Source organism: Saccoglossus kowalevskii, chromosome 15 (genome assembly GCF_978046115.1).
Source record: "Saccoglossus kowalevskii chromosome 15, keSacKowa6.1, whole genome shotgun sequence".
NCBI classification, from domain to species: domain Eukaryota; kingdom Metazoa; phylum Hemichordata; class Enteropneusta; family Harrimaniidae; genus Saccoglossus; species Saccoglossus kowalevskii.
Genome location: NC_140655.1, coordinates 34,508,925 through 34,536,838, shown reverse-complemented (window position 1 = coordinate 34,536,838; position 27,914 = coordinate 34,508,925). Strand labels below are relative to the sequence as shown.

Sequence of the window (27,914 nt, the reverse complement as noted above, 5' to 3'; positions counted from 1 at the left end):
ACGATACGAGATAATAACGGTTACTCACATGGTGACTAGTGTTTTCATCACTGCGAGGTAAAAACAATTACTCGCAGGGTGACTAGTGTTTTCATCGTTGTGATACGAGATAAAAACAATTACTCACATGGTGACAAGTGTTTTCATCACTGCAATATGAGATAATAACGATTACTCAAATGGTGACTAGTGTTTTCCTCGCTACGATACAAGATAAAAACGATTACTCACATGGTTACTAGTGTTTTCATCGCTACGATACGAGATAAAAACGATTACTCACATGGTTACTAGTGTTTTCATCACTGCGAGGTAAAAACAATTACTCGCATGGTGACTAGTGTTTTCATCACTGCGAGGTAAAAACAATTACTCGCATGGTGACTAGTGTTTTCATCGTTGTGATACGAGATAATAACAATTACTCACATGGTGACAAGTGTTTTCATCACTGCAATATGAGATAATAACGATTACTCAAATGGTGACTAGTGTTTTCCTCGCTACGATACAAGATAAAAACGATTACTCACATGGTTACTAGTGTTTTCATCGCTACGATACGAAATAAAAACGATTACTCACATGGTTACTAGTGTTTTCATCGCTACGATATGAGATAAAACGATTATTCATATAGTGACTAGTGTTTTCATCACTGCAATACGAGACAAAAACGATTACTCACATGGTTACTAGTGTTTTCATCGCTGCGATACGAGATAAAAACGATTACTAACATGGTTACTAGTGTTTTCATCGCTACAATACGAGATAAAAACGATTACTCACATTGTGACTAGTGTTTTCATCACTGCAATACGAGATAAAAACGATTACTCACATGGTTACTAGTGTTTTCATCTCTGCGATACAAGATAAAAACGATTACTCACATGGTTACTAGTGTTTTCATCGCTACGATACGAGATAAAAACGATTACTCACAGAGTGACTAGTGTTTTCATCACTGCAATACGATAAAAAAACGATTACTAACATGGTTACTAGTGTTTTCATCGCTGCAATACAAGATAAAAACGATTACTAACATGGTTACTAGTGTTTTCATCGCTACGATACGAGATAAAACGATTACTCATATAGTGACTAGTGTTTTCATCACTGCAATACGAGATAAAAACGATTACTCACATGGTTACTAGTGTTTTCATCGCTGCGATACGAGATAAAAACGATTACTAACATGGTTACTAGTGTTTTCATCGCTACGATACGAGATAAGAACGATTACTCACAATGTGACTATGTTTTCATCGCAGCGATACAAGATAAAAACGATTACTCACATGGTTACTAGTGTTTTCATCGCTACGATACGAGATAAAAACGATTACTCACATAGTGACTAGTGTTTTCATCACTGCAATACGAGATAAAAACGATTACTCACATGGTTACTAGTGTTTTCATCTCTGCGATACAAGATAAAAACGATTACTCAAATGGTTACTAGTGTTTTCATCGCTACGATACGAGATAAAAACGATTACTCACAGAGTGACTAGTGTTTTCATAACTGCAATACGAGATAAAAACGAGTACTCACATGGTTACTAGTGTTTTCATCGCTGCGATACAAGATAAAAACGATTACTAACATGGTGATTAGTGTTTTCATCGCTACGATACAAGATAAAAATGATTACTCATAGAGTGACTAGTGTTTTCATCACTGCAATACGAGATAAAAACGATTACTCACATGGTGACGAGTTATTTCAACACTATGATACGAGATAAAACCGATTACTCATGGTTACTAATGTTTTCATCGCTACGATACGAGATAAAAACTATTACTCACAGAGTGACTAGTGTTTTCATCACTGCAATACGAGATAAAAACGATTACTCACATGGTTACTAGTGTTTTCATCGCTGCGATACAAGACAAAAACGATTACTAACATGGTTACTAGTGTTTTCATCGCTACGATACGAGATAAAAACGATTACTAACATGGTTACTAGTATTGTCAACACTACGATACGAGATAAAAACTATTACTAACATGGTTACTAGTATTTTCAACACTACGATACGAGATAAAAACGAATACTAACATGGTTACTGTTGTTTTCAACACTACGATACGAGATAAAAACGATTACTAACATGGTTACTGTTGTTTTCAACACTACGATACGAGATAAAAACGATTACTAACATGGTTACTAGTATTTTCAACACTACGATACGAGATAAAAACGAATACTAACATGGTTACTAGTATTTTCAACACTACGATCCGAGATAAAAACTAATACTAACATGGTTACTGTTGTTTTCAACACTACGATACGAGATAAAAACGAATACTAACATGGTTACTGTTGTTTTCAACACTACGATACGAGATAAAAACGATTACTAACATGGTTACTAGTATTTTCAACACTACGATACGAGATAAAAACGAATACTGACATGGTTACTAGTATTTTCAACACTACGATACGAGATAAAAACGAATACTAACATGGTTACTGTTGTTTTCAACACTACGATACGAGATAAAAACGAATACTAACATGGTTACTGTTGTTTTCAACACTACGATACGAGATAAAAACGATTACTAACATGGTTACTAGTATTTTCAACACTACGATACGAGATAAAAACGATTACTAACATGGTTACTAGTATTTTCAACACTACGATACGAGATAAAAACGATTACTCACATAGTGACTGGTGTTTTCATCACTGCGAGGTAAAAACAATTACTCGCATGGTGACTAGTGTTTTCATCACTGCGATACGAGATAAAAACAATTACTCACACGGTGACTAGTGTTTTCATCACTGCGATACGAGATAAAAACAATTACTCACATGGTGACTCGTGTTTTCATTGTTGTGATACGAGATAAAAACAATTACTCACATGGTGACTAGTGTTTTCATCGCGGCAATACGAGATAAAAAACGATTGCTCACATAGTGACTAGTGTTTTCATCTCTGCGATACGAGATAAAAACGATTACTCACATTGGCGACTAGTGTTTTCATCACTGCGAGGTAAAAACGAGTACTCACATGGTGACTAGTGTTTTCATCGTTGTGATACGAGATACAAACAATTACTCACATAGTGACGAGTGTTTTCATCACTGCGATACGAGATAAAAACGAATACTAACATGGTTACTGTTGTTTTCAACACTACGATACGAGATAAAAACGATTACTAACATGGTTACTAGTATTTTCAACACTACGATACGAGATAAAAACGAATACTGACATGGTTACTAGTATTTTCAACACTACGATACGAGATAAAAACGAATACTAACATGGTTACTGTTGTTTTCAACACTACGATACGAGATAAAAACGAATACTAACATGGTTACTGTTGTTTTCAACACTACGATACGAGATAAAAACGATTACTAACATGGTTACTAGTATTTTCAACACTACGATACGAGATAAAAACGATTACTAACATGGTTACTAGTATTTTCAACACTACGATACGAGATAAAAACGATTACTCACATAGTGACTGGTGTTTTCATCACTGCGAGGTAAAAACAATTACTCGCATGGTGACTAGTGTTTTCATCACTGCGATACGAGATAAAAACAATTACTCACACGGTGACTAGTGTTTTCATCACTGCGATACGAGATAAAAACAATTACTCACATGGTGACTCGTGTTTTCATTGTTGTGATACGAGATAAAAACAATTACTCACATGGTGACTAGTGTTTTCATCGCGGCAATACGAGATAAAAAACGATTGCTCACATAGTGACTAGTGTTTTCATCTCTGCGATACGAGATAAAAACGATTACTCACATTGGCGACTAGTGTTTTCATCACTGCGAGGTAAAAACGAGTACTCACATGGTGACTAGTGTTTTCATCGTTGTGATACGAGATACAAACAATTACTCACATAGTGACGAGTGTTTTCATCACTGCGATACGAGATAAAAACGATTACTCACATGGCGACGAGTGTCATCATCACTGCGAGGTAAAAACGATTACTCACATGGTGAAAATAACCATAACTCGGCTGAAGATTGAGTCCGCAAACCTCAGGCATAAATTGTGTATCTTCACTAATACCTCTGTCATATTGTACACCTTTAGCATACACACGTAAGTTTCCAAACACTTTTGAAAACCAAAGTGTGCCTAAAATAGTTTTGGCTACTCATGGAATTGACCCTATCAAATGATTGGTAAAAACTATATCTAGATTTTGAGGTATAAATAAAGTTATGGCAGCTACAAAAATACAATTGACTGGTACAAGTTTCGAAGGAAACCATCGTTAATAATTTACTGGGAGTCAATCAATAACAAGTTTTACTTCATTTGGCCAGTTGCATTGAATATGCATATTATCTACTCGTACTATCATTTCCTGTCAACAAATTTATGGCCCATTCAAGAACAAATGAGAGACAGACGAATTCAACCGTGGCTTTTGTACTCAACAAGACTGTTTAATTAGGTCGAACATGCATATTTAATTAAATACAAGTGATATAAAAAGGATAAGTGAGGTAATAATCGTAGCAGACCGATGTAAATTTGTCTGTGATATTGGTGCCATAGAAAACATGGCTAAAAAGAAGAGAAAAGGCGGGATAAAAGTTAGTGATCTGCTGAATGATTTCGCACAGCGGACGACAACTCACGGAGTAGCTCGAATCGCTGCGTCGAATACGTGCTTTCGACGAACAGCCTGGATTGTTGTAGTACTTGGCGCTTTTACTGGCTACAGTCTCCATGCAGGCTCTCTGATCGCGAGATTCCTACGATACGAAGTCGCTATAAAGATGGAAGTTGTATCTGAAGATTCGATCTATTTCCCAGCTGTCACTGTGTGCAATTCAAACAAGTTAAGATTGTCTGCTATTTTGAACAGTACGTACAAAGATCTTGCGCAAGTAAACGAACCACATTTCTCTTTCACGTATCGCGGTAAGTAGCGCTTGTAAACGTGTTATTTTATTAGTGAAATAATGCATTGCCTTAGTTTGTAATCCTACGAAATCACGGATGAAATGTAACAATATGCGCGTACACAAGCAATAAACTAACTTGAATTGTTTTTTGGGTAATAACGATCATCGGTAAAAGCCGTTAACCAGACTACACACATCCGTGTTATCGTTTATTCTGGCGTTCATTTTATTGTGAGTAATAGTGAAAATTGATTTAATTAAACCATAAATAAATGCCGAGTAATGGCAAATTAGACTGCTGACGATTGGAGTAATCTTTACACCTTTTTATTTCCACCATTAAACAACCTGCGTATTTATAATTGCACGTTTCGGTTTATCTATGTACAGTAGGTTGATTGAAATGGTGTGAAAACGACGCCAGGACATTTTCTTTATCGATTAAGAGTTCACATCTATGTATGTTCATTAGGCTATACCGATTTAATTTTATGGATGACATCCGCGCGCGCATTAGTTTTCGCCTGTTCTCAAAAAAAAAAAAAAATCTCCTACGACGAGTCTCCACAGATCGGTTTTCTGTCCGGAACTTGCCGACTCATATTGTCGCAAAGCGCCGACTTGTCGTAAAACTCGTTTTGGACTACCTCAAAACTTCGCTGGTTCCCGGCGTCCTTTGCGAATGGTAGGTAGGACGCAGGTAACTAGCAATCGCCATATTGTTCCATTTGGGCCGGTTTTCCGGCCGGAAGGCACGTGACTGGGTGACGTAATTTGAAAACATTCCAAGTTCCGTTCTGCGTAAATATGTCTATAATACTACAATAAAGTCATGCTCAAACATACTGCCTGCTTAGATTTACACATTTGAGATGTTTCTGACATTCCTCGCTGTTTCTGTGAAAATTTATAACAAAAGAAACAGTTTTTTATTCACCCAACTTTCGAAAGTAAAAGGAAACCCCTGAACGGCCACGAGCGTAAGCGCAGACGTCAGGTAACCAAGGGAAATAGAACAAGCAACAAGTAAGTGACGGACCAATCAGAATGCCGGATTCATTACTAGTTACCGACCTCTTGTGGCTTGGTACGCCATGACACTTGGGGCGGGAACCAGCTAACCTCAAAACCAAACTCCGCACAGTTAGATGCGCGTTACGTAAAGCGCAAAGACCTACGGGAAAGAGATTGCCCCAAAACATGCAAATTTTGCCATAAATGATCCAACATGGCGACCACACCACCAAAATACGTGAGCATAAAAGTTCAGAGGTGAAACGGAGGGATTGTTGTAGACTGGTACGCAATTGACATTGGCCAGGGAGACGTTTTTACAGCTATACGAGAGGTCGGTAGCGGCAAGCGAGTTTCGCCTAGACAACTTTGAGAACATATTGTCCAGAGTGGCTGTCCCGCGTTTTTTCTGCAATGATGAGAGAAATGGGAGAGGAGTGGAGGTGTATGGTGGCCTAAAAGTCGGTCAGGCGACAAATCAGTTCGGTTGCTTTGTCCGCATTGAAGTCGACAAAACTGCAACGAAAGCAGCAGAAGCTCCTTGGCCGAAGTCCCCTTACGGGGTGAAGAAAATTTCCTTCTTATTTTTTTTTCATTTTCTGATTCGGATAATTTGCTTGCACACACATTCAGAAATATTTTGATCATATGACGCATTTTCATCAAGATACATGTACATAATTTTCTGCATCCAAATTTCTGTTGACTCTCTGTTGGTGTTTTTTTTCAATATCGAGCCTCTTATAATTTGTTACATAGTTGAAGTAGTTCTTGAGCATTTGTGTTTACACTTAGTCGATCTGAAGTGTCACTTTAAAAGCTGTAGTTTGAATGTCAAAGAAGTTAATTTCCAGGTTGCTGTTGACAAACTTATTGTTCATTTTTAATTATTTTTTTTCAATACAACACAGTAAGTTTTTCTTTATTATTGAGTTGATGTATATGCCTTTGGCAAAGCTAACATGTGCCTTACCCTATTGCCTTTTCAAAATCAAAGGTGATGATACCTGTGACAGTAATACAGTACATCAGCATGTGCCTCCTACAAATAAAGACTTGTTGTTTTTTTGATACACTGTGGTTAAATTCGTAATAATAGCTCCGTAGTCCTGTGGTTTTAGCAGCATTTTTTTTTTTTTTTGCCGAAGTTTTTTTTCGCCCTCTCGCATTAGTTTTGGGGTCTTCAGAGGATGTCATCCATAAAATTAAATCAGTGTGGCCTTACCCTTTCTAACCTAATTCGGAACATTTATTGAAGCGTGGTGATAGTGTCTGGTGAATGTGTGTGTTCACCAACTCACTGCTAAACTCCAAAGGCATAACTAATTAAGTTGATAACAGCGATAATATGCCATTAATTATTAAATAATAAGTTTACACATGAATAGCTCGCTTGAAATTTAATTATTTGTAATTAGAAAGAAAATTCTCTTGAGAAATAATTGTTAACATCGCACAAGAAATTGATTACAAGGAATTTTAAGAATGTAGTAGAGGTTTTCGGGAATTAATATTCACACTAATTATTTTTATAGAAGAATTGTTTTAAATCATAGCTATATATTCTACAAATCACAGCAGTTAAAAATCGATGTTACCTTAAACGAAAATATGACGTGACTGCAAAGTCTATGTTGTTAGATAGTTTGCATTTACTTACAAGGTCGCCATAGAAGTCGATTGGTATTGGAGAAACAGCTTTTAATTGTAATGGATTTGTTTTTCATTTGGTAAACCTTGTGTTTAATATTCCATTGTAATTCCCAACTTTACAAGATTTATAATTCACTATTTTGTCAGATTTGTAATTCTATTTTGAAGCAAGTTCACTGATCATGTGACCGTGGTTGATTAGCAAACACCAACACATTTTCAGCAAAGATGAAGATGATACTGTGATATGATAAAACACTGTATTGTCATCATTGATGAAAAACCATAGAAAGTGCCGTACAGGAGCGTACCACAGCACCAATGTGGAGAGGTAAGGGATTACCTTCAGAAAGCCCTACAGCAGATAGTTTTCTAGGATCCTTCAAGCCCATATGCCACGCCAGTAGTGCTTGTGAAAAAGAAGATGGTAAGCTCAGACTCTGCGTCAATTACCATGCCCTGAATACGTACAAAGATGCCTACCCTCTACCAAGAGTGAATGAAGCACTGGATGTTCTGAAAGGTGCTAAATATTTTGTAGTTTAGAATTGGCACATGGCTATCACCAACTTCTTATGGGGGAGAGTGATATCCCAAAAACAGCATTTAGAACAGAGACTTCACTGACTTCATTCGTATGCCGTTTGGCTTATGTAATGCAAGTAGCACGTTTATGCGCCGTACGGACGATGCCACCGGGGACCTTAAGTCTTTTAGTATATCTAGTATATCAACATTCGATGAAACATTATCCAGATTGGATGTTGTGCTTTCTCTTTCAAGTTGTCTTAATCTAAAGGTCAAACCTGAGAAATATCAGAAAGAAACGAGATACTGAGGCATATTGTTTCTAGAGATGGAACCTCTACTGACCCAGAGAAGCTCTGTGCAGTCCGTGGATGGACTCTTCCTGAGACAGAGGAGTGCACTTAAAGGGTTTCCGGGTGTCTTTAGTTATTATACAACATTTGTGTCAAGATTGCTGCCCCTTACACAACCTGCTGAAGAGAGAGAAAAGTAGTATAAGAGGGAAATCAACTAAGGAGAATATCAGTTATGTATACAGACAACAACCCGCTAAAGTTGTCTTCAGGCCTTAGTTAAGTTGAAAGCAACAGAAATAAGTTGGGCTGCAGAACTAGCACAGTTCTGGTAAAAGCAACCGGAATGTAGATGCATTGAGTAGGAAGGGAACACATGGTAAGGGACCTAGAACAGTCAGATTCGAAGAGACGAGTTGCTGTGTATTTTGTGAAGTTGTAACTAATAACTTTACATCTGTCCAACTACCGAAAACCATTAGTGCAACAGTTAATCAGGTAATGAGTAGTACACATGTCAGTGAGGTGAGGACAAGGTCAAGTTGAGTCGTACCATACTCATTGACTACCTATCCCTGAAGTAAAGCAACTTTTTCTACCAGTCTAATTGAAGTATACAAACTGCATCAGCCGACTAACAAATAATAGCGGACATTATAAAATCAAATACGTTGTTTATGCAGTTTTTTGCCAAGGAAAACTAATAATGGTTAAAGTTGTTATTGTAATGAGACATATCCAGCTTATTGAGTTCACTTATGTTAACATGGTTGTTGGGGAGTGTGTAACATGTGGAAATACTGATTTGATTACTGTATTGCCGTTTAATAATACATTACTCTCAACATTGCAAAGCTTCTACTTCCTATAAGTCTATATAATTATTGAGTAATTTGTATGTAGTTAGACAGTATGTAGTTAGATATCCTCGTGTTGGGGGTGAGTTCTAAGTTAAAACTTTCCCCATTCACATACTTTGCAATGAGTGAATGAGCCTACATCATTGTAATGTAATGTAATGTAATGCAATGTAATGTAATGTAATGTAATTTACCGGTAATGAATGTAATTTAATTCGAAAATGAAATGAAGTCTTGTTTGCATTTATACTCCATCACGGGTATTTCTGGCGGACGAGTACTTGTATCAAATGTTTTTCATGGCCTTCTTGGATTACAAAGAACTTTGTAGATTTCAACTATTAGTCTGGTGGCCTGTTTTTGTTTTGGTAGATATTATTAAATTTAAGGATATTGTACTATGTGTTTGTTTGTTTTTTAAATCCAGATAGTGGAATCTTTAGAATGCGTCAATTTAATAGCAATCGGTGATTAGGTATTGTTCATATATATAATTTTACAATATCAAAAACATAGTGAACAAATCTGATTCTACGGAATAGTATTCATTTGATTGATCATTTTAATATCAGAATTAAAAATATACACTAATTACTGCATTGAAATTTACTGTGATCAATATATTGATATACAGTAAAATGTAGATGATTGGAAAGCATCTAAACATGTTTCAAAATTATATTCATTATGTGATTTATTAATCAATTTATAATACCTGCGAATATGCACATTTATTCATTACGACAATGCGAGTTGTTAATTTTGACCAATGTTTTATGTAGATTTTATTTATGATAGAGCTCTGAAATATTCATAGAATATAAATAGACATGTGCAAAGAAAACTCTACTACATACTCAGTCATGCGATAATACTAACACATTGGTCATACTATCAAGACAATATCACACATGATACAAATATTTATATCCAGATTTTTGTACTATGAATGTTCGGAACTTTTGAACACCTTTTTTCTCATAATTGTTCTAAATTATAAATTAATAAAATTAATCAATTATAAAGTTTTAAACAGTTCACGTGACATCGGATGATATTGTGTATTATTCGTGAATATTCATGAGTGGATCATTATGTAATATTCTGTATACGAACAAACTGCCTTACTCGTTACTCCGGATCCCAACACTAGACATCTATGGGAAATTCCATATTTTTTAAAGCGAGGTTTCAGGTCAAATTGCGTGATCAGTGATAAGGCAATTAATAAAACTGAATAAATCAATGCATTGAGATGGTATGTATATTAACAAGATGTAAGCCATCATCCAGTCACTGCTTTGAGTTTCTAATTGTTATAACACTTGCGATGTTTGTTTTTGTTATTCGGAATTACAGGACCGTGTATGCCAGGTGACATGTCATGTGATGAAGAGAATACACTATGTATAAAACAATACATGTGGTGTAACGGTGAGGTTGACTGTCCCAATGCTGTTGATGAACTCCACTGTCAGCAAGGTAAATCCCTTACTATGTTAGTCATCTATATATTATGAGTATTTTTACTACGTTACATATTACGATGATGTTTTGATGGAAAAGCGTACGGGCAGATGGACATACAGTGTTTATACCCCGAGTTAATAGTTGTAGTTAATAGTATTTTTCTGTGTGAACCACCAAATTCAATAGCCTATGGCTTATTTGTATATTTTATTTTTAAACGGGCCAGGGGCTTCAAGATGACGCAGCTAAATGTTTTAGGTTACAACTTGTAAGTAACATTAGGGGATTTAGAAGATATTCTGTGTTTTTTGTAAAACATTGACAATTTTATGCTAACTTGTCATTTAGGAAACTGTTTATCAAATCAATTCAAGTGTAAAAACGGGAAGTGTCTTCCTTTGTCACTGAATTGTAACTACAGAGATGACTGTGGCGATAACAGTGACGAACTCGATGAGGGCGCCTGTCAAATTAGTAAGTAGTAGTGTTTCGCGCACAATCATTAATCATAGTGTACATAAGTATAACTCCTCTTTATATTCATTGATCGTTCTAGCTCACATTGAATATCATCGTTATTTAACATTAATTATAACAATTATGTTATTCTTTATGAATTCATATTAGAAAATTATAACATAACCAATTGGTTATTGTTGTCATAATTACTTATGTAACGAAACTTGTCTCAGAAAATATGAAGACTTATTAACGACTATTCTTCACTTTCGTATTTGTTTACGGTGATGTGACATCACTGATAACACTACACGACAGGTTAATTTCTCTATATACCTTGGTGTAGTTGGTGGGACTGTAATCACTGACTTAATAAAATAGTTTACTAGCGTGTCCGCCATTCATCAGGGAGATTGGTGAGTCAGACGAGAACACCCTTCATTTCCCTTAAAAAGTCATAGGCAGGTCGAAATGAACCGAAATGTTCGTCGAATCAAAAAGAGAATCCATTAAACACAGAATCCATATATTATATAACAATATTGTTTTTATTTACTCAGGATCCTGTGTTATTGGTGAATTCATGTGTGCTTCACATGAATGTATACCTATATATCAGTTGTGCGATGACAAACCAGATTGTGCTGATGGCACAGATGAAATGTTTATGTGCGAGAAGTACAAAGGTGAGCTTTATCTTAAATATGTATAAGTGTCTACTCAATATATCATAATTAACATTATCAATTACTTGTGTATAATTTGTTTTTGCAGCTGGTTTTTGTTATTATGACGTCAGAGTTCAGAATTGGGGATGTACAGGGCGTGAGTAAAAAACATTATTATGTGTAACTTTATTCTAAGATTATTTTATGGGTTGTTTACATGGCTAGTTTGTATGTTTAAATTGGCAAAATCTAAAACATTTCTCACACAAACGTAGATTTGTTAATTCCTTCACTGAATGTTTTTTTAATTGTGCCGAATATATTATCCGTTTACGTTATTAATCAGCCATATATGTAGAATATGACTTGGTAAACATGTAATTCTAATGTATTATACCACAGTGTAACTACAATGTGTTTTTGATTTTATATTTGTTGTTGTGGTATTTTGGTCATAGCTAAAAGAGTAGTTTTGATTCTAAGTCACTACTACTTTCAATCGATTAATGTACGTACGAATACAATGTTTCCATATCTTTAGCACCACTTATACGTATGGCCTGTGATGGCGGGCTCATATCATCGTGTCAGTACGGCAGCAATCAGGACGAGTGTATACACCCAACTGATAAATGCAATGGTGCAGTGGATTGTTTTGATGGATTTGACGAATTAAACTGCGAAACACGTGAGTAATACGTTTTTGTTTTCAATACAGATGCGAAAATGATCAATTATAACCATTGTATTTAGTAAGTATTACAATCTAATTAGGTACACAAAATAATTATGCAAACAATCTGTTGTGTGTTTTCAACTACGCAAAAACAATGTACAATTGCGACACTGTTTTAATACAAAAAACGAATTTTGATGAGTAACTTTAAAGCCATTTGTGTTCCTTCTAGTTCTTTGTTCAAATTATTGAGACATATGTAGCTTAGAGTGCCTAAATATGTCTTGAAAAGTCTTTCTCATAGATTCAGTTATTCGTGATTATTCCATTAACACAATAAAATATTCTCAGCAGCCACGTTTCTTAATTAATTCTGTGTTTATCAACCATTTTCAGATATGCACGAATTTGAAGAAGTACAACAAATATTTAATATTGAATCTAATTCTATTTAATTCTTCAGATTATTGGAAATGCCCTTACGGTCAGTTCAAATGTGGAACTGGCCATTGTATCTTGCATGAATTGAAATGTAATGGAATAATGGATTGCAAAGACGGAAGTGACGAAATGGAGTGCGGTGATAATACGCTCGCAGGTATATCAAAACACATTGCAACATTTGACAAATTGACGGGACAACGCATCTGAGCGTGGGCAATGGCGATAAAGCTATTTCACCTACATAATGAAATCAATATAGCGTGATACATACGGGCGAAGCGTTTTCCAAATGTATCATTTTGTAATTTAACGATATATAATTTTTGTATTTTGGCCAATGTATTTCAAAATTTGTGGGGATTTTGAGTTTTAAATACATTATACGAAAGTCCGACATAACATTAATTTGACAAATCGAAATGTAGCAATGTTACACACAAATAACACCGTGATGTGGACTGTGTATTGAAATGATCGTGTAACATAATTTCATGTCACTGACGACTGGTGCAACAAATACGCAATATGTGAATCGTGGGGAGGGGGGTTGGTTGGTCATATATACGAATAAGCATTCTGATTTTCACGGCGTGTTTTTGTTAACATGTCGACGCAAAGCATAACATTTTTAAATTCCATTGGAGTGTGTAAATGAGTGCGAATTTAAAAAAAAATACAAATGTCTACATACTGTTCGTGGTGGCGCCCTTTCATGCGCGTTTTTCGTATAGAGTCAATTCTGGTCCTCAAAATACGAAATATTTAATCACAGATATACGATGCGAAAATATTTAACCGCCATTTTCTATTGTGGAGTTCCATCAACATATACACCGCAAATGACACATTTTACCTGCTATTGAATATTTAAAATAAATACAACTAAATTTCGAAATTGAGGTTATTAGGTTGACGATCAAATTGACAATCCTGAAATACCTAAATAAATAATATAAAAATAATAAAAACACTGAATAAGAACATAAGAATATGCTAGCATGTTGAATCGCAATTATCCATTAATGCCTAGTCGTCATTTACCACGGAATAAGAACACGTGAATGTAGTAAGTTGCCACTGCATGTGTCAATACTACAAACTAATCTGGTTAAATAGCGTATATATAAAGACACTATTGACGCACCATTTTAAAAAAACGCACTAGACTTATGTTAAAGTTTTATACTTAATAGTTTCAAATAAAAAAAAACAGTTATTGACATTTTCCAGTCCGGTCTAAAGACGGTGTACATCATCGACCATATACAGTGTATCTGTGAGTGTTATGAAACAATGCCTTGTCTGCACTGTGAACACATTTGTCATTTATGCAGAATTGTTCATCTATGTTCATGTAGGTCTATTCTCCTTCGAAAATATGTGGACATGTAATGATGGTAGTATGGAGATTCCGAGTCAATTAAGATGTAATGGTTATCTCAACTGTGTAGATGAAAGTGACGAACTTGACTGCAAAAAATGTACGTTTTACAATAAAGTGTGATTTTTTCACAATAGAATTTAAATGAAAATATTATGTTAACTGGTGCTGTTTGATATTGCAGCATATTTGATTATGAGTTACATTATTTAATCGAACATACTAGTATATGAAGCTATGTACTTTAATACATCGTTTCATAAAACGAATTGCAGTATTTAATCGAACGAATAGTAAGTTGTGTTTAGTTTACGGTGAATAACAAAAATAATTCAATGTGTTCATCAACATGCAGTATGGAGCCTTATATGGTTCTTATCTATATGTACATATACTGCAGTAATACAAAAAATAATAAAGTGAAAGAATCAGACATTTTTAGGGTTGTTGTATGTTTTTTCTAAATTTTGCAGACCAATGTCCAAAGACCATGGTGAAATGTGCAGAAACACATTTTTGCATTGACCAATCAAAGACATGCGATGGGTCATATGACTGCACATCAAATGATATGGGACAAGACCTTACGGATGAAAAGAGTTGTGAAGAAAGTACGTTACTCTTTATATTCACTTTAAAGGGGCACTGTGGGTGCTATATGACGTCCATTAAAAACATGCTTGTAAAGTTATTCTATATCACACAAAGTAAGAGTGTTATCATCAAAATCCTTGAACTATGATCAAGTTCCACACATAATTGGTTTTAGTAAGACTAGTAGTTTGTATTTACTAGCTTGACTAGTTTTATCCGTTCGCTGGAAACTGATCGTCACCCTTGTACTGTATCCCCCTTCTCACTAGCGCACATTCTCGCTGACGACAGTGTCTCCATAACATGTCAAGTTGTTTTTTGCTAAATCCTCTATATCTAAAATAAATGTACATAATATTAAAAGTAGCAATGTAATTTCACATTTAAACTAAATTATTCCTGTTTTATTTTGTCTATTGCAGGTGTGTGTCCCCCTGATCGATTCCGGTGTGGAAACGGACAATGTATAGATATGAAACATAGATGTGATTATCATTATCATTGTCTAGACCGTAGTGATGAAATGAACTGTACACTAGGTACGTCAAGAAAATACTTCAGAATTCCGATTGATAGAAGTGTATTACGGATGTTGAATTATCGTATTCAATTATACAGATTAAAATGAAGACAATACTCGAGACGATTTCTTTACTCTGAAAAACATAACTTTGTGTTGACGGGCGACCTCCGATCAAAAACAACATCGGTGATTCGAGGCTCCAGTAAGGCACGTATAGGAGCATTATATTATCTTTATCATTTGTGCCTTTAGATGAGTGTGCCCCGAATGAAAAGCTGTGTTCGATAAATAAGGAAGACTATTACTGTATGGATGACACCCAATGGTGCGACGTTCACGTGGATTGTTATCATAAAGAAGACGATGAATGTGATGCATGTACGTATCATACAAATATAGTACTATTTTACCCAGGGGTAATTGGTGCAGTTACCATGCCTATGTTTGTATATATATATATATATATATATATATATATATATATATATATATATATATATATATATCAGTAATTTTAATGAAAAAAAAGTACATTTATCTTAGTAATAGTGACACCTGTTGTTTAGTGTGATGAACCCCCACGGTTGGGTACAGGAGCATAAAAGTTTTTAATTAAAATTGTTTTCCATAAGAAAAATGAAACCATCATACATGGCCTTATAAACAGCCTTTTAGTTCATAGTGGGGTGGGTGGAGTAAAGCTGTGATTATTTTTATTACTTTCTGACCATCTAGTTTGCCATTTACCATGTCCATATAAACTAAAGCTCCAGCCAATATCAGATTTGACTACTTGTTTCAAGCTATGGCACTTGGAAATGAGTGTTGTGACATGTGGCAAATGTCCAACTGTCTTGGTTAATAAGATTGGCTATATTTCAACTAATAATAATAATAATGTTTATTTGCCATAGATTACATAAAAAATAACAATACAGCAATAAATAATAACTAATAAATATTGATAAATAATAATAATATTAATCTATGGCTGGGAAACAGAAATTAGCTCATGCAGAGCTAGTCTAGTCTATTTCCCATCAAAATATATTTGTAAATAGCTATTTATTAAAAAGGGCAATCAAGTAGACAGAAAAAACTTATTTACAATGGTTTGCTTACACACCGATACATGTTTGTATGCATCTATATATACATATTGGAATATAACTATGAATGATTACAGTGGATTAAATAGTCTTTCACTTCTTTTTTAAAATTTGCTCGAATACGAATCAATTGGATATCCAGGGGTAAGCTATTCCAAATTTTAGTTCCCTGGTAATCGACTGAAAACTGACCCAAATTTGTCTTTTTCATTGGTAGAAGAAAGTTTGAATTATCCCTTGACCTAGTGTGATAATGGTGAGTATGGAAATTGAAATAGTAATTAAGGTCACGTGGCAATCTGTGAAATTGTAGGTCATGTATAAATGTACATAGCTGATACTTAAATTGGTCATATATATTGAGAATACGTAGTGACTGAAAAAGAGGTTTACTATGTGCACAGTAGTCTTTAAATAGCATGATACGAACAAGCTTTTTTTGTTGTTTATATATAGGGTCCAGAAATGTGCGATACGTACTACCCCATACTTCTAAACCATAGGAGATATGAGGAAGAATTAGAGAATTATACAGAAGGATAAGAACGTATTTGGGAAGTGTATGTCTGAGTTTAGCAATTAAGCCAATTAAAGGAGTTATCTTTGCTAAAACTCTATTAATATGCGGCTTCCATGTGAGATGTTTATCTATCACCACACCAAGATAAGTAGTAGTATCGACTTCCTGGAGAACTGCATTGTTTAAATGTATGTTTTGTTTGTTTACCAGCTGTTTCTTAGAGGAAAACAGCGTGTAATTAGTTTTGTTGGTATTAATTGTAAGTTTATTAGTGTTGCACCATGTGTTCACCATATCTAAATGTAAATCAACTTCAGCGCTGGGTATATTGTTACTGGAAAATGAATGAAAAAGATTTGAGTCATCAGCAAATAATTTAATTTGGAAGTAAGTTGATGATGCAGGAATATCGTTTATATAAATTAGAAAAAGTAACGGTCCAAGGATGGAACCTTGTGGCACACCATAATTAATTGAAACAGGTAAACCAGTATACCTGTATGTACGAAGCCAGTGAATGTTATTCAAGCCAAAGAAACTGCACCTATTTATATAAATACACATGGACAGAGAATATTTTCTTGGAGCACTAAATGTGACAATTGCCCTACTGTCTGTGATAAATATACCACACCAGCTACATAGTGCCCGACGAGGAGTTGGGTAGGTAGTGAAGAAAAACATTGATTGAAGCCTGGCAGAGGACTGAATTGTTGTCAACAGCAACAAACATACTGGGAAAGTCAAAGACAGTGAAAAAACAAACAAAAAAAAACACACAGGCATATAAATACTAACTTTCTAGGATCTTTATTGACTCCAAGTAATCCAGAGTAGAACGAGATGAATCAACGCTATACTCCGCCATCTTTATTTTAATATTAGATGCAACCATTATTCTGTAGGGGACAACGGGTCATAACTTGAGGGGAGTTAACACCCATGATTTTTAAAATGCCTTGATCAATAAGAGTCTAAGTTACAGGGAACATTATTTTCATTTTTCAGTGGACCAATAAATGCATTTGACAGGAAAATAGAAAAACTCTACCACAACAGCAATTAGAACAGCTTGCTGCATTATAAGTATCACTTCCCTGTCAAATTAGTGGTTCATGCTTATTTGAATCTGAACATAACAGGCCAATTCTATCACACCTTGCTAGGCTTGAACTTCCATCCAATCAGAGCATTCCAAATGAACATGATTCTCCACAAAACTAGAGGGCGCTCTGACCAAAAAATTGCCATGATCTAAATAAAAAGAACTGATATATATATATATATATATATATATATATATATATATATATATATATATATATATATATATATATATATATATATATATATATTTATACATTTTCGTGAGTTTCAGTGTTTCCACATTGGGTAAACCCATACTCTCAACTACAGTTGTCGGATGAAGGTGGCGTGTTTGAATTTTGGGTTATATTAGCAAATATAAATACTCTAGTAAAAGCATGAGTATATTACCGTTAGTTTAAACATATTTTGTTCAGAAGAATCACACCTTGATCTACGACTAAATTAAGGTGGTCCCGAACTATCAATTGGGAAACCAAATTTAAAATTAACTTGCTGAATTTATTTTGTTAATAATATTAATTTATTCATAGATACATGTCCATCTCATATGATTGTTTGTGGTCTACGCTGTGCTGGAATAGAAGAACGGTGTGATCTAAGTGCGAACTGTGCTGGGGGTAACGATGAAGTTGACTGTGAAAATCGTAACTATACAAATGACTTTCCTCCTCTAACACTACTGTGGTTCGAAATGTTTTATACTCGTCTTCATTAGCACTGTAAACTTACATCTCTAAAAAACAGTCAAAATATTATGCTTATATCTGTAGACATGTGCCCTGATGATAGTTATTTCCGATGTCGTAATGGTCAGTGTATACCTTGGTATCTGTACTGCGATGAACCAATACGACCTGACTGTGCTGATGGCAGTGACGAACTTTTCTGTAACAGTGAGTAAAATAAACTGTCCAGCAAACAAACTGTCCGTTGATAATGTGGTATGCATAATTCCAATCAACATGTGTATATAATATGACATTAATATTCCCACACTTTACTATACTTCCTGTAATTTGTGACATGACCAATTATATATAACAGTGTATTAATTGTGCGTAGAACAAAAATCAATCATGTAAACAGAAAACAACCTTTCCATTACAAACAGATATCTGTGCTGATAGTGAATTTCAGTGTGTCAGTGGTTGGTGTATCAATGCTACATATACGTGCGATGGTGTCAATGATTGCGGTGATAACAGTGATGAAGACAACTGCCCTCAATGTACGTAAATTATGTCCATAATTTAAGATGTTCACACTTTGTGGTACTTTTGAGTAACACTAAGAAAGTACTATAGTTCAAATAAAATATACAACATACCACATGCTTTTGTCAAATTAAAATCAGTGACACAAAGCAAAAAAACTACGTTCAAATAAAATATATATTATATTACAGATTGTGGGGAAGACGAATATGAGTGCAATGGTCTCATAGATGGCGGTGTTCGCATAACTTCAAAATGTATCAAATGGGACCGTCGGTGTGATCGATTTGTGAACTGTTACCAAGGAGACGACGAAGCTGATTGCCAGTATAGTAAGTACCAGTAATTACCACATTAAAGGGCGGTAGTCGTCATGCCGCGTCTTTTTCGATATGGGACTCATAGCGACGTATACAACGCGTGTAAAATACATTGTTTATATACATGAAATTCGAACACGCGCTACGCGACGACCACCGCGCTTTACAATTATGCCCTGTGTATAATAATGAGTTTAATTTTGTCCCATATTTTGATTCATGGATATGAAATTGATATGATAATGTTAGGTGGGAGTATCGTCCAACGCATAGCAAAGTTTGGTGTGACAAACACATAGCAAAGTTTGGTGTAACCAACACATAGCAAAGTTTGGTGTAACCGACACATAGAAAAGTTTATTTATTTATTTATTTATTTATTTATTTATTTATTTATAATATTTATTCATTTATTTATTTATTTAAATGTCTTGGCTTATTTCACAGAGGTTCATGACGTCACCGCAGAAGAAAATTGGTATGATCAATATATTGATTTATCTGGCGACAAAACCCTGTATGAGGAATTCCGTCAGGATGTCTTCGTAAATCGTCCAATTGACTTCATCCCCAGAGAACACCCTCCATTATGGGAGCACTTTCTTGTGTCTAGTAACACGCCGGATTTCAGTGATCTTAAACATGTGCTTCATCTTAATCAAGGTGAGATTAGAGAGCTTGGACACCAGGGCGAAGATTTGATCTTACAGTGCACTTATGACCAACGAGAATGTGGAATCTCGTAAGTAATATTTGTAGAAATCTCGCACAGTGATTTGAGTAAAATTAGATTGAAGAACACCCATATAACACCATACAGTGATTTGAGTAAAATTAGATTGAAGAACACCCATATAACACCATACAGTGATTTGAGTAAAGTTAGATTGAAGAACACCCATATAACACCATACAGTGATTTGAGTAAAATTAGATTGAAGAACACCCATATAACACCATACAGTGATTTGAGTAAAGTTAGATTGAAGAACACCCATATAACACCATACAGTGATTTGAGTAAAGTTAGATTGAAGAACACCCATATAACACCATACAGTGATTTGAGTAAAATTAGATTGAAGAACACCCATATAACACCATACAGTGATTTGAGTAAAATTAGATTGAAGAACACCCATATAACACCATACAGTGGTTTGAGTAAAATTAGATTGAAGAACACCCATATAACACCATACAGTGATTTGAGTAAAGTTAGATTGAAGAACACCCATATAACACCATACAGTGATTTGAGTAAAATTAGATTGAAGAACACCCATATAACACCATACAGTGATTTGAGTAAAATTAGATTGAAGAACACCCATATAACACCATACAGTGATTGGAGTAAAATTAGATTGAAGAACACCCATATAACACCATACAGTGATTTGAGTAAAATTAGATTGAAGAACACCCATATAACACCATACAGTGATTTGAGTAAAATTAGATTGAAGAACACCCATATAACACCATACAGTGATTTGAGTAAAATTAGATTGAAGAACACCCATATAACACCATACAGTGATTTGAGTAAAGTTAGATTGAAGAACACCCATATAACACCATACAGTGATTTGAGTAAAATTAGATTGAAGAACACCCATATAACACCATACAGTGATTTGAGTAAAGTTAGATTGAAGAACACCCATATAACACCATACAGCGATTTGAGTAAAATTAGATTGAAGAACACCCATATAACACCATACAGTGATTTGAGTAAAATTAGATTGAAGAACACCCATATAACACCATACAGTGATTTGAGTAAAATTAGATTGAAGAACACCCATATAACACCATACAGTGATTTGAGTAAAATTAGATTGAAGAACACCCATATAACACCATACAGTGATTTGAGTAAAATTAGATTGAAGAACACCCACATAACACCATACAGTGATTTGAGTAAAATTAGATTGAAGAACACCCATATAACACCATACAGTGATTTGAGTAAAGTTAGATTGAAGAACACCCATATAACACCATACAGTGATTTGAGTAAAATTAGATTGAAGAACACCCATATAACACCATACAGTGATTTGAGTAAAATTAGATTGAAGAACACCCATATAACACCATACAGTGATTTGAGTAAAATTAGATTGAAGAACACCCATATAACACCATACAGTGATTTGAGTAACATTTGATTGTCGAACAAAGTAAACTTTGGTGTAAATACAGTGATTTGAGTGAGACTTGATTGTAGTATACTCAGATTCGAGTAATCTTTGTTGTAGGAAACTAATATAGTGATTCTAGAAACACGATTTCAGAACACCATACATTGATCCGAGTAACATTTTATTGTACAACACCCATTCAGTGATTCGAGTAGCATTTGAATTTAGAACACCCATATAGTGATTTGAGTTAATATTTGATTGTAGCGTACTCAGATTTCAATAATATTGTATTGTCGAACACCATATAGTTATTCGAGTGAGATTTGATTATAGAACATCCCTACAGTGATTCGAATAAAATGTGATCGTAGCATAGCTAGATTCGAGTAATGCTTGATTGTAAAGCATCCATACAGTGATTCGAGTAACAAGATTTTAGAACACTCATACACTGATTAGAGTAACAGTTGATCGTCGCATACCCACATTCGAGTAATGCTTGATTGTAGAACACTCTTACTCAGATTCGATTAACATTTGATTGTCGATTCTATTGATTGGAACATTAACAAACACATTATTAGTTACGACACTTTGTATCAAGTCAACAAGAGTACATATTATTTATTCCGTATATCTTTCTCTCACTGACTAGACGAGTTATCTCACTTCGCGGAGTATGAGTCTCGGTCACATGTGGTGTAATTTACGCATTTCTTGTTGAAATCGTACCTCAACATTTTGTATTTGAATTAAACTAAACTATTTTGTAGCAATATTGATCTACTTTATCATTCGTGCATTATTATTGCCACTATACCAGAGAATAAAACAAATTGTATATCATAATTTCAGAGATTTTCACCAATTTCAAGATGATGTATATGGCAACTGTTATACTTTCAATCATGGGCTAGATCAAAACGCCTTAAAAACAGCCTCCAATACCGGGTCAGAATTTGGTAAAAGACATTATTATCATTATATTATTTACCATCAATCATATTATTATAATAATATTATTATAGCAATGGTTGTATATCAAATGTGCTAGTTATTATTTTTGTATTAAAACATTACTGTATGCCATCTATGCAATTGATTGAAATCTTCTACGACTACAACAATTCATAATTTATATGATGCTGTTACACTAACACGTGTATATTAAAAGTATATGCACGTCGTAATTTATATTGTGTTTTTGTAGGACTGAAATTAACACTGTTCACAGAACAATCTGAATATATTAGCATTTTTGGTCAGGAGTCCGGTGTGAGGTTCATGGTGCATGATCCCTTCACACCTCCGTTTTTAGAAGACGAGGGGATTGACGCAAAGACCGGGACAGCAACTTCAGTCATACTTAAACAGGTAAGTTTGAGTGTTTAGTTTTTAAATCTGTTATAAATATGTTCAGTAGTCATCGCTATTTATAACTATATATATCAATGACACTCACTCACTGTATGTATGTGTGCATGTGATTGTGTTATTTAACGATGCGGACGTGAAATACACTTTACCGACGACGAAAATGTTGAATGAATACAGTTTTTGGAACATAGTTGTGGTGTGTTTACCACCATGTTGATTACACTTATGCATACGCTCAATTACGCCCTATTAATAGAGCTATAATTTAAAAATTAATGCTATTGTACGTGTTTTTCAGAGAGAAGAAAAACGAACCTCTCCACCATGGGGCAATTGCACCGATGACGAATATGTTGATTCTGGTGAATATCGTTACTCGCTTATTGTAAGTACGCTCCTATGAGTAAATTTATCAAATGCATTATAATGATGTCAGTGGATATTTTCACCTGCATACGTATTTTTCTTACAGGCATGTCAGAAAGACTGTTTACACTCGCGTATGTATGAATATTGTGGATGTGTCGACACGTTTTACCAGAATAAACGTCAGTGTGATGTCTTTAATAAAACACAAGGTGAGCAAAACGATATTAAACATCTGTATGCAAGATTTTCGTGCATGTATATCATTGACAGGCAGGTGTCATACGATTTTTAAAGAAAAAGTAATGACCCCTCAAGAAGAGGCTCCACAAATCTAGGAGAATAAAATTTACACTTGTTTAACACTTTTCATTCTCCACATATTAAACTTTTCATCAGTATTATGTAGTCAGCCATCTTGATTCTCAAGCAAAGGATTATGGGTAAAGTATGACATCATATGAAATCATTTTCTCAATTTTCTCAGTAAATTCTTGAAAAGTTGAATATCTAGGGAATGAAAAGCGATATAAAAAAAATAATGTGAATTGCATTTTTTTACATTTGCCGAGTTCTTTTAACTGGGAATATTAGATTGTTAGCCTTGACTTTTTTTTTAATTTGTCATTGTATAGCTTGCAAATCTGTACGGATAAATATACATAGCAACATTGATTGACGAGGTACCTGCTTTCACACTCAGGAACAACTCGCAAAGTATTATATTATTGTTAAAATTGCATCTTTATTACAACATATTAAGGAAGTATGTTTCTGCGTAACTGTTAATATAATTAAAATTGCTCCGACATGTTACGTCCAATATGTCACATTTATTCGTCAAACAAAACCCATACATAATTATTTGGTTTAAACCTGGTTACATATGTGTGCTCAATATATATCCAGGTTAGCGGAATAAAAGAATTGGTGCAATGATAATTTTCATTTCACATTACAGATGTCTGTGCTCAACTAATGTATTTTTTCTACCAGAAAGGAAAGCTTGGGTGTATGTGTCAACAACCATGCAGGTATATATACATATACTTTACTAGACCAAGTAGTTATCATCTATCGGCACACATTATCATATCATTTACGTGTTATCGTTGTTAGTTATAGTGAACCACGTATTAAGTTGTTATTCCATTCACTATACTAAATCCCGTCATGCATTGCTGTTTCCCGTTTTGCTATGATGCACACTGAATACAACTAACCTAGGAAGTACGTAATGTTCGGTATTCAAATTCCTTTTGTAATGGCAACATAAGTAAAATTGACACCCTTAAATTCTCAAGGGTGGGTGTTAATGGTGCATCTCTGACCAATGACAATCTGTCACTGAACACTGAATTAATCCTCAGTCATTCACAAAGACTCTCCTAACCCGGACATCTTGTCTATTTTATTTAATTTACCATGTGACACAAACATGCATTGCAGGTACAAAAATAAAAACGTAATACAGCCTTACCATTCAGATTTAAACACCTGAAACTGCATTCTTTTCACTTTCATTTTATCAGTGTTACCCAATACCAGAAAATGTTGTCGTTGACTTCATGGCCATCTAGTACGTTTTCGGTAAGATACAGATTACAGATTTACAGATTTGTATATCATGAACACATCTACGTTTACCCATACGATACACTTTGGGAGTTACCAGTAACTCTGAAGACATGATTGCTCCCAGACTGAATTAGTTATTCAACGACTCGTTGTATTTGAAGAAAAAGGCGTGTAACTATGTTTGCAAAGATCATGTCTTAGACTAAGTTCTTATCATCAAAATATTTTCGATTCCCCAATGATAAGTAGCACGTACATTTACAGTCTATGTATCTGAATACGACTATACCATCCTAAAACAAATGCGATCCAGATATTCCAAGCTTCCATGTAAGGTGTAGTTATTGCTTTCTGTCGATATACACCTCTAAAACAGAACAGAAGTATTATTAAACTTTCAAACGAGAGTTTTACTGCTTTTTAACATAAATTCATCTTTGACTCGTGATTTCAGCCTCGTTTACTCAGTAGCCTAATGGCTGTTAATCCAAAGATTCGAACACTATCTGGATATGATGTGAGGTAATCAACAATTTTATCAATCATGCTACACTGTTTACTGTAATTGAACTACTAAACATAATTCAACACATGCATGTAACTGTCATCTCACCGGCCATTAACACATGTTCTCGGAATTGTCTATGCGTCCAATTTTTCAGCATGAACCTGGCACGTATTAAGATTTATTTTGAGTCTCTGAATTTTGAACGAGTATTAGAAGTAGAAGATTACCCGGTAAGTTTGCTTTATTGTTTAAATTCATTCCTTTTAGTGAGAAAAATTATCACAAAAAATAAAACTGACAATGTTCCTTGACCTGTTATCCTCATGGCGTTGGGTTGTAACTTTATTGGCCACCTTCAGTTTCACCTTCATGTCGCTCATTGGTATTACAATATTACAGCTCAAGGGTTCTTTTAGGGTACCCTGCCAATCATGACGGTTCATGTTATAAATGAAAATCTTTGCGGTTCTATAATCCTTACAAGGATATAGATTATGCATCCTGCTATCTGATTGGTGGAAACAGCTTATTCATGTTAACATTGCCTCATGTTCTCGTTTGTTTCGTGATAACATGGCGAACAATACACGAAGTGTTGTTTTACGACTCTGTTCTACGTTGATAACCTGGTAGACTTGGGGTAGACTGGCGCAGCCCTGACAGCTGTATTGTTATGTATGATAGTTCTTGATTAACAATTATTTTGAAAAGATACTGTTGGCTTTATTGTGTAAATTCATTCTTTTTAGTGAAGGGAATTATCACAAAAAAATAAAATTGACAATGTTTCTTGACCTGTTATTCTCATGGCGTTGGATTGTAACTGCATTGGCCACCTTCAGTTTCACTTTCACGTCGCTCAGTAGTGTTACAATATTACAGCTCATTGCCCAATTTCAAGTTTTAGGGTACCCTGCCAATCATGACGGTCCATGTAATAAATGAAAATCTTTGCGGTTATATAATCTTTACGAGAATATAGATTATGAATCCTGCTATCTGATTGGTGGAAACAGCTTAGTCATGTTAATATTGCCTCATGTTTTCGTTTGTTTGTTTCGTGACAGTACACTCAACTCATGGCGGACATAGGTGGCGCTCTCGGGCTCTGGGTTGGTCTGTCTATAATCACCGTAGTGGAGTTTGCCGAATTTATATATGAAATAATATTGTCACTCATTAAGAAACGTTCTAAAAGGGAAGATGTGAGCAACGACGTCACCGGGTTATCTGAATGTGTTAGTTTATAAAATAGCGTAGCATTGTATTAAAGAAGAAACAAGTGTAAACTGTTAAGCATTGATATGTAAATCAGATATTCTTTAAATGTTAAACATGCTACTGCAACAACCTATAAATCAATACTTTAACATTAGCTTATATTCTCATTGGTTATCATATCAATTCATTATCTGTGTTATTTTGTATCAACATTTTTAGAACATTAGTTTATGTTTCATAGAAAGTGTTATTGAAATGATTCTACTAACATTGTGCTTGCGTCATAGTGGTGTAATGTGTATAAGGGTAATGTCAATTTCCTTAATTGTGTTATAAATCCGCCAACAAGAATTCATGAACAAATATTATGCAATCAATTTCTCATGGGCAAGGCATTCATATTTGTGCTGTGTTTTGATTTTGTATTAGGCCAAGGGAAAAAAAGTAAATGTGTTTTGGGGCGAAATTATGCAAATCGTCCATGTTCCAGCGAAATTATTTTGTTCTCTACTTCCATTGATAAGGATTAAATTACTGTTTAGAAAATCAACTATTATGACTAACTGCAATCAGTGGTCATTTTTACTTAATCTTAAATCTGTGCATAATTAATTAATGCATAATTGTGATAGAAATAACCTGTAAAAATAAACTATATCTGAAATAAACAACCCGAAATGCCTACTCAATATTTTGCCCGTCATTGAAAACACAACTGGAACTTGTTTTCTTCATTATTAAATATTGAATCTTTTTGTCATTGTTTTTGCTACTTATACAAAAATACTTTTTCAAATAGTAATATATCTTGGTAATTCAGTTCTTACATACTAGTATATAAACATAACATCATTTTGGTGTGTAATACAGTACCTATAGAGATTTATATCTTCTTAATAAC

The 27,914-nt window shown here is 34.5% G+C and overlaps 1 protein-coding gene across 1 annotated transcript; it reads left to right on the top strand.

The window, feature by feature from the left end:
* The first annotated feature begins 4,620 nt into the window (after positions 1-4,620).
* Positions 4,621-27,282, top strand: LOC144349047 (uncharacterized). Its single transcript, XM_085508581.1, has 25 exons — positions 4,621-4,984; positions 10,676-10,798; positions 11,135-11,260; positions 11,806-11,931; positions 12,020-12,070; positions 12,455-12,601; positions 13,053-13,187; positions 14,392-14,514; positions 14,888-15,025; positions 15,431-15,547; positions 15,784-15,909; positions 18,801-18,914; positions 19,041-19,163; positions 19,382-19,498; positions 19,676-19,816; positions 20,252-20,546; positions 22,819-22,925; positions 23,174-23,337; positions 23,639-23,725; positions 23,813-23,918; positions 24,668-24,740; positions 25,239-25,296; positions 25,739-25,806; positions 25,947-26,022; positions 26,860-27,282. The coding sequence occupies exons 1-25, from the start codon at positions 4,621-4,623 to the stop codon at positions 27,040-27,042; spliced, it is 3,288 nt and encodes a 1,095-aa protein (XP_085364707.1). The 3' UTR covers positions 27,043-27,282.
* The last annotated feature ends 632 nt before the right edge of the window (positions 27,283-27,914 follow it).

What these genes read in the sequence shown, in the direction of transcription:
- LOC144349047 (XM_085508581.1), top strand. Translation starts at nt 4,621, where the DNA reads ATGGCTAAAAAGAAGAGAAAAGGCGGGATAAAAGTTAGTGATCTGCTG. An exon ending in CAACGAGAATGTGGAATCTC is followed by an intron (nt 20,547 to 22,818) that starts GTAAGTAATATT and finishes TCATAATTTCAG; the next exon opens with AGATTTTCACCAATTTCAAG. An exon ending in TGTCTTTAATAAAACACAAG is followed by an intron (nt 23,919 to 24,667) that starts GTGAGCAAAACG and finishes TTCACATTACAG; the next exon opens with ATGTCTGTGCTCAACTAATG.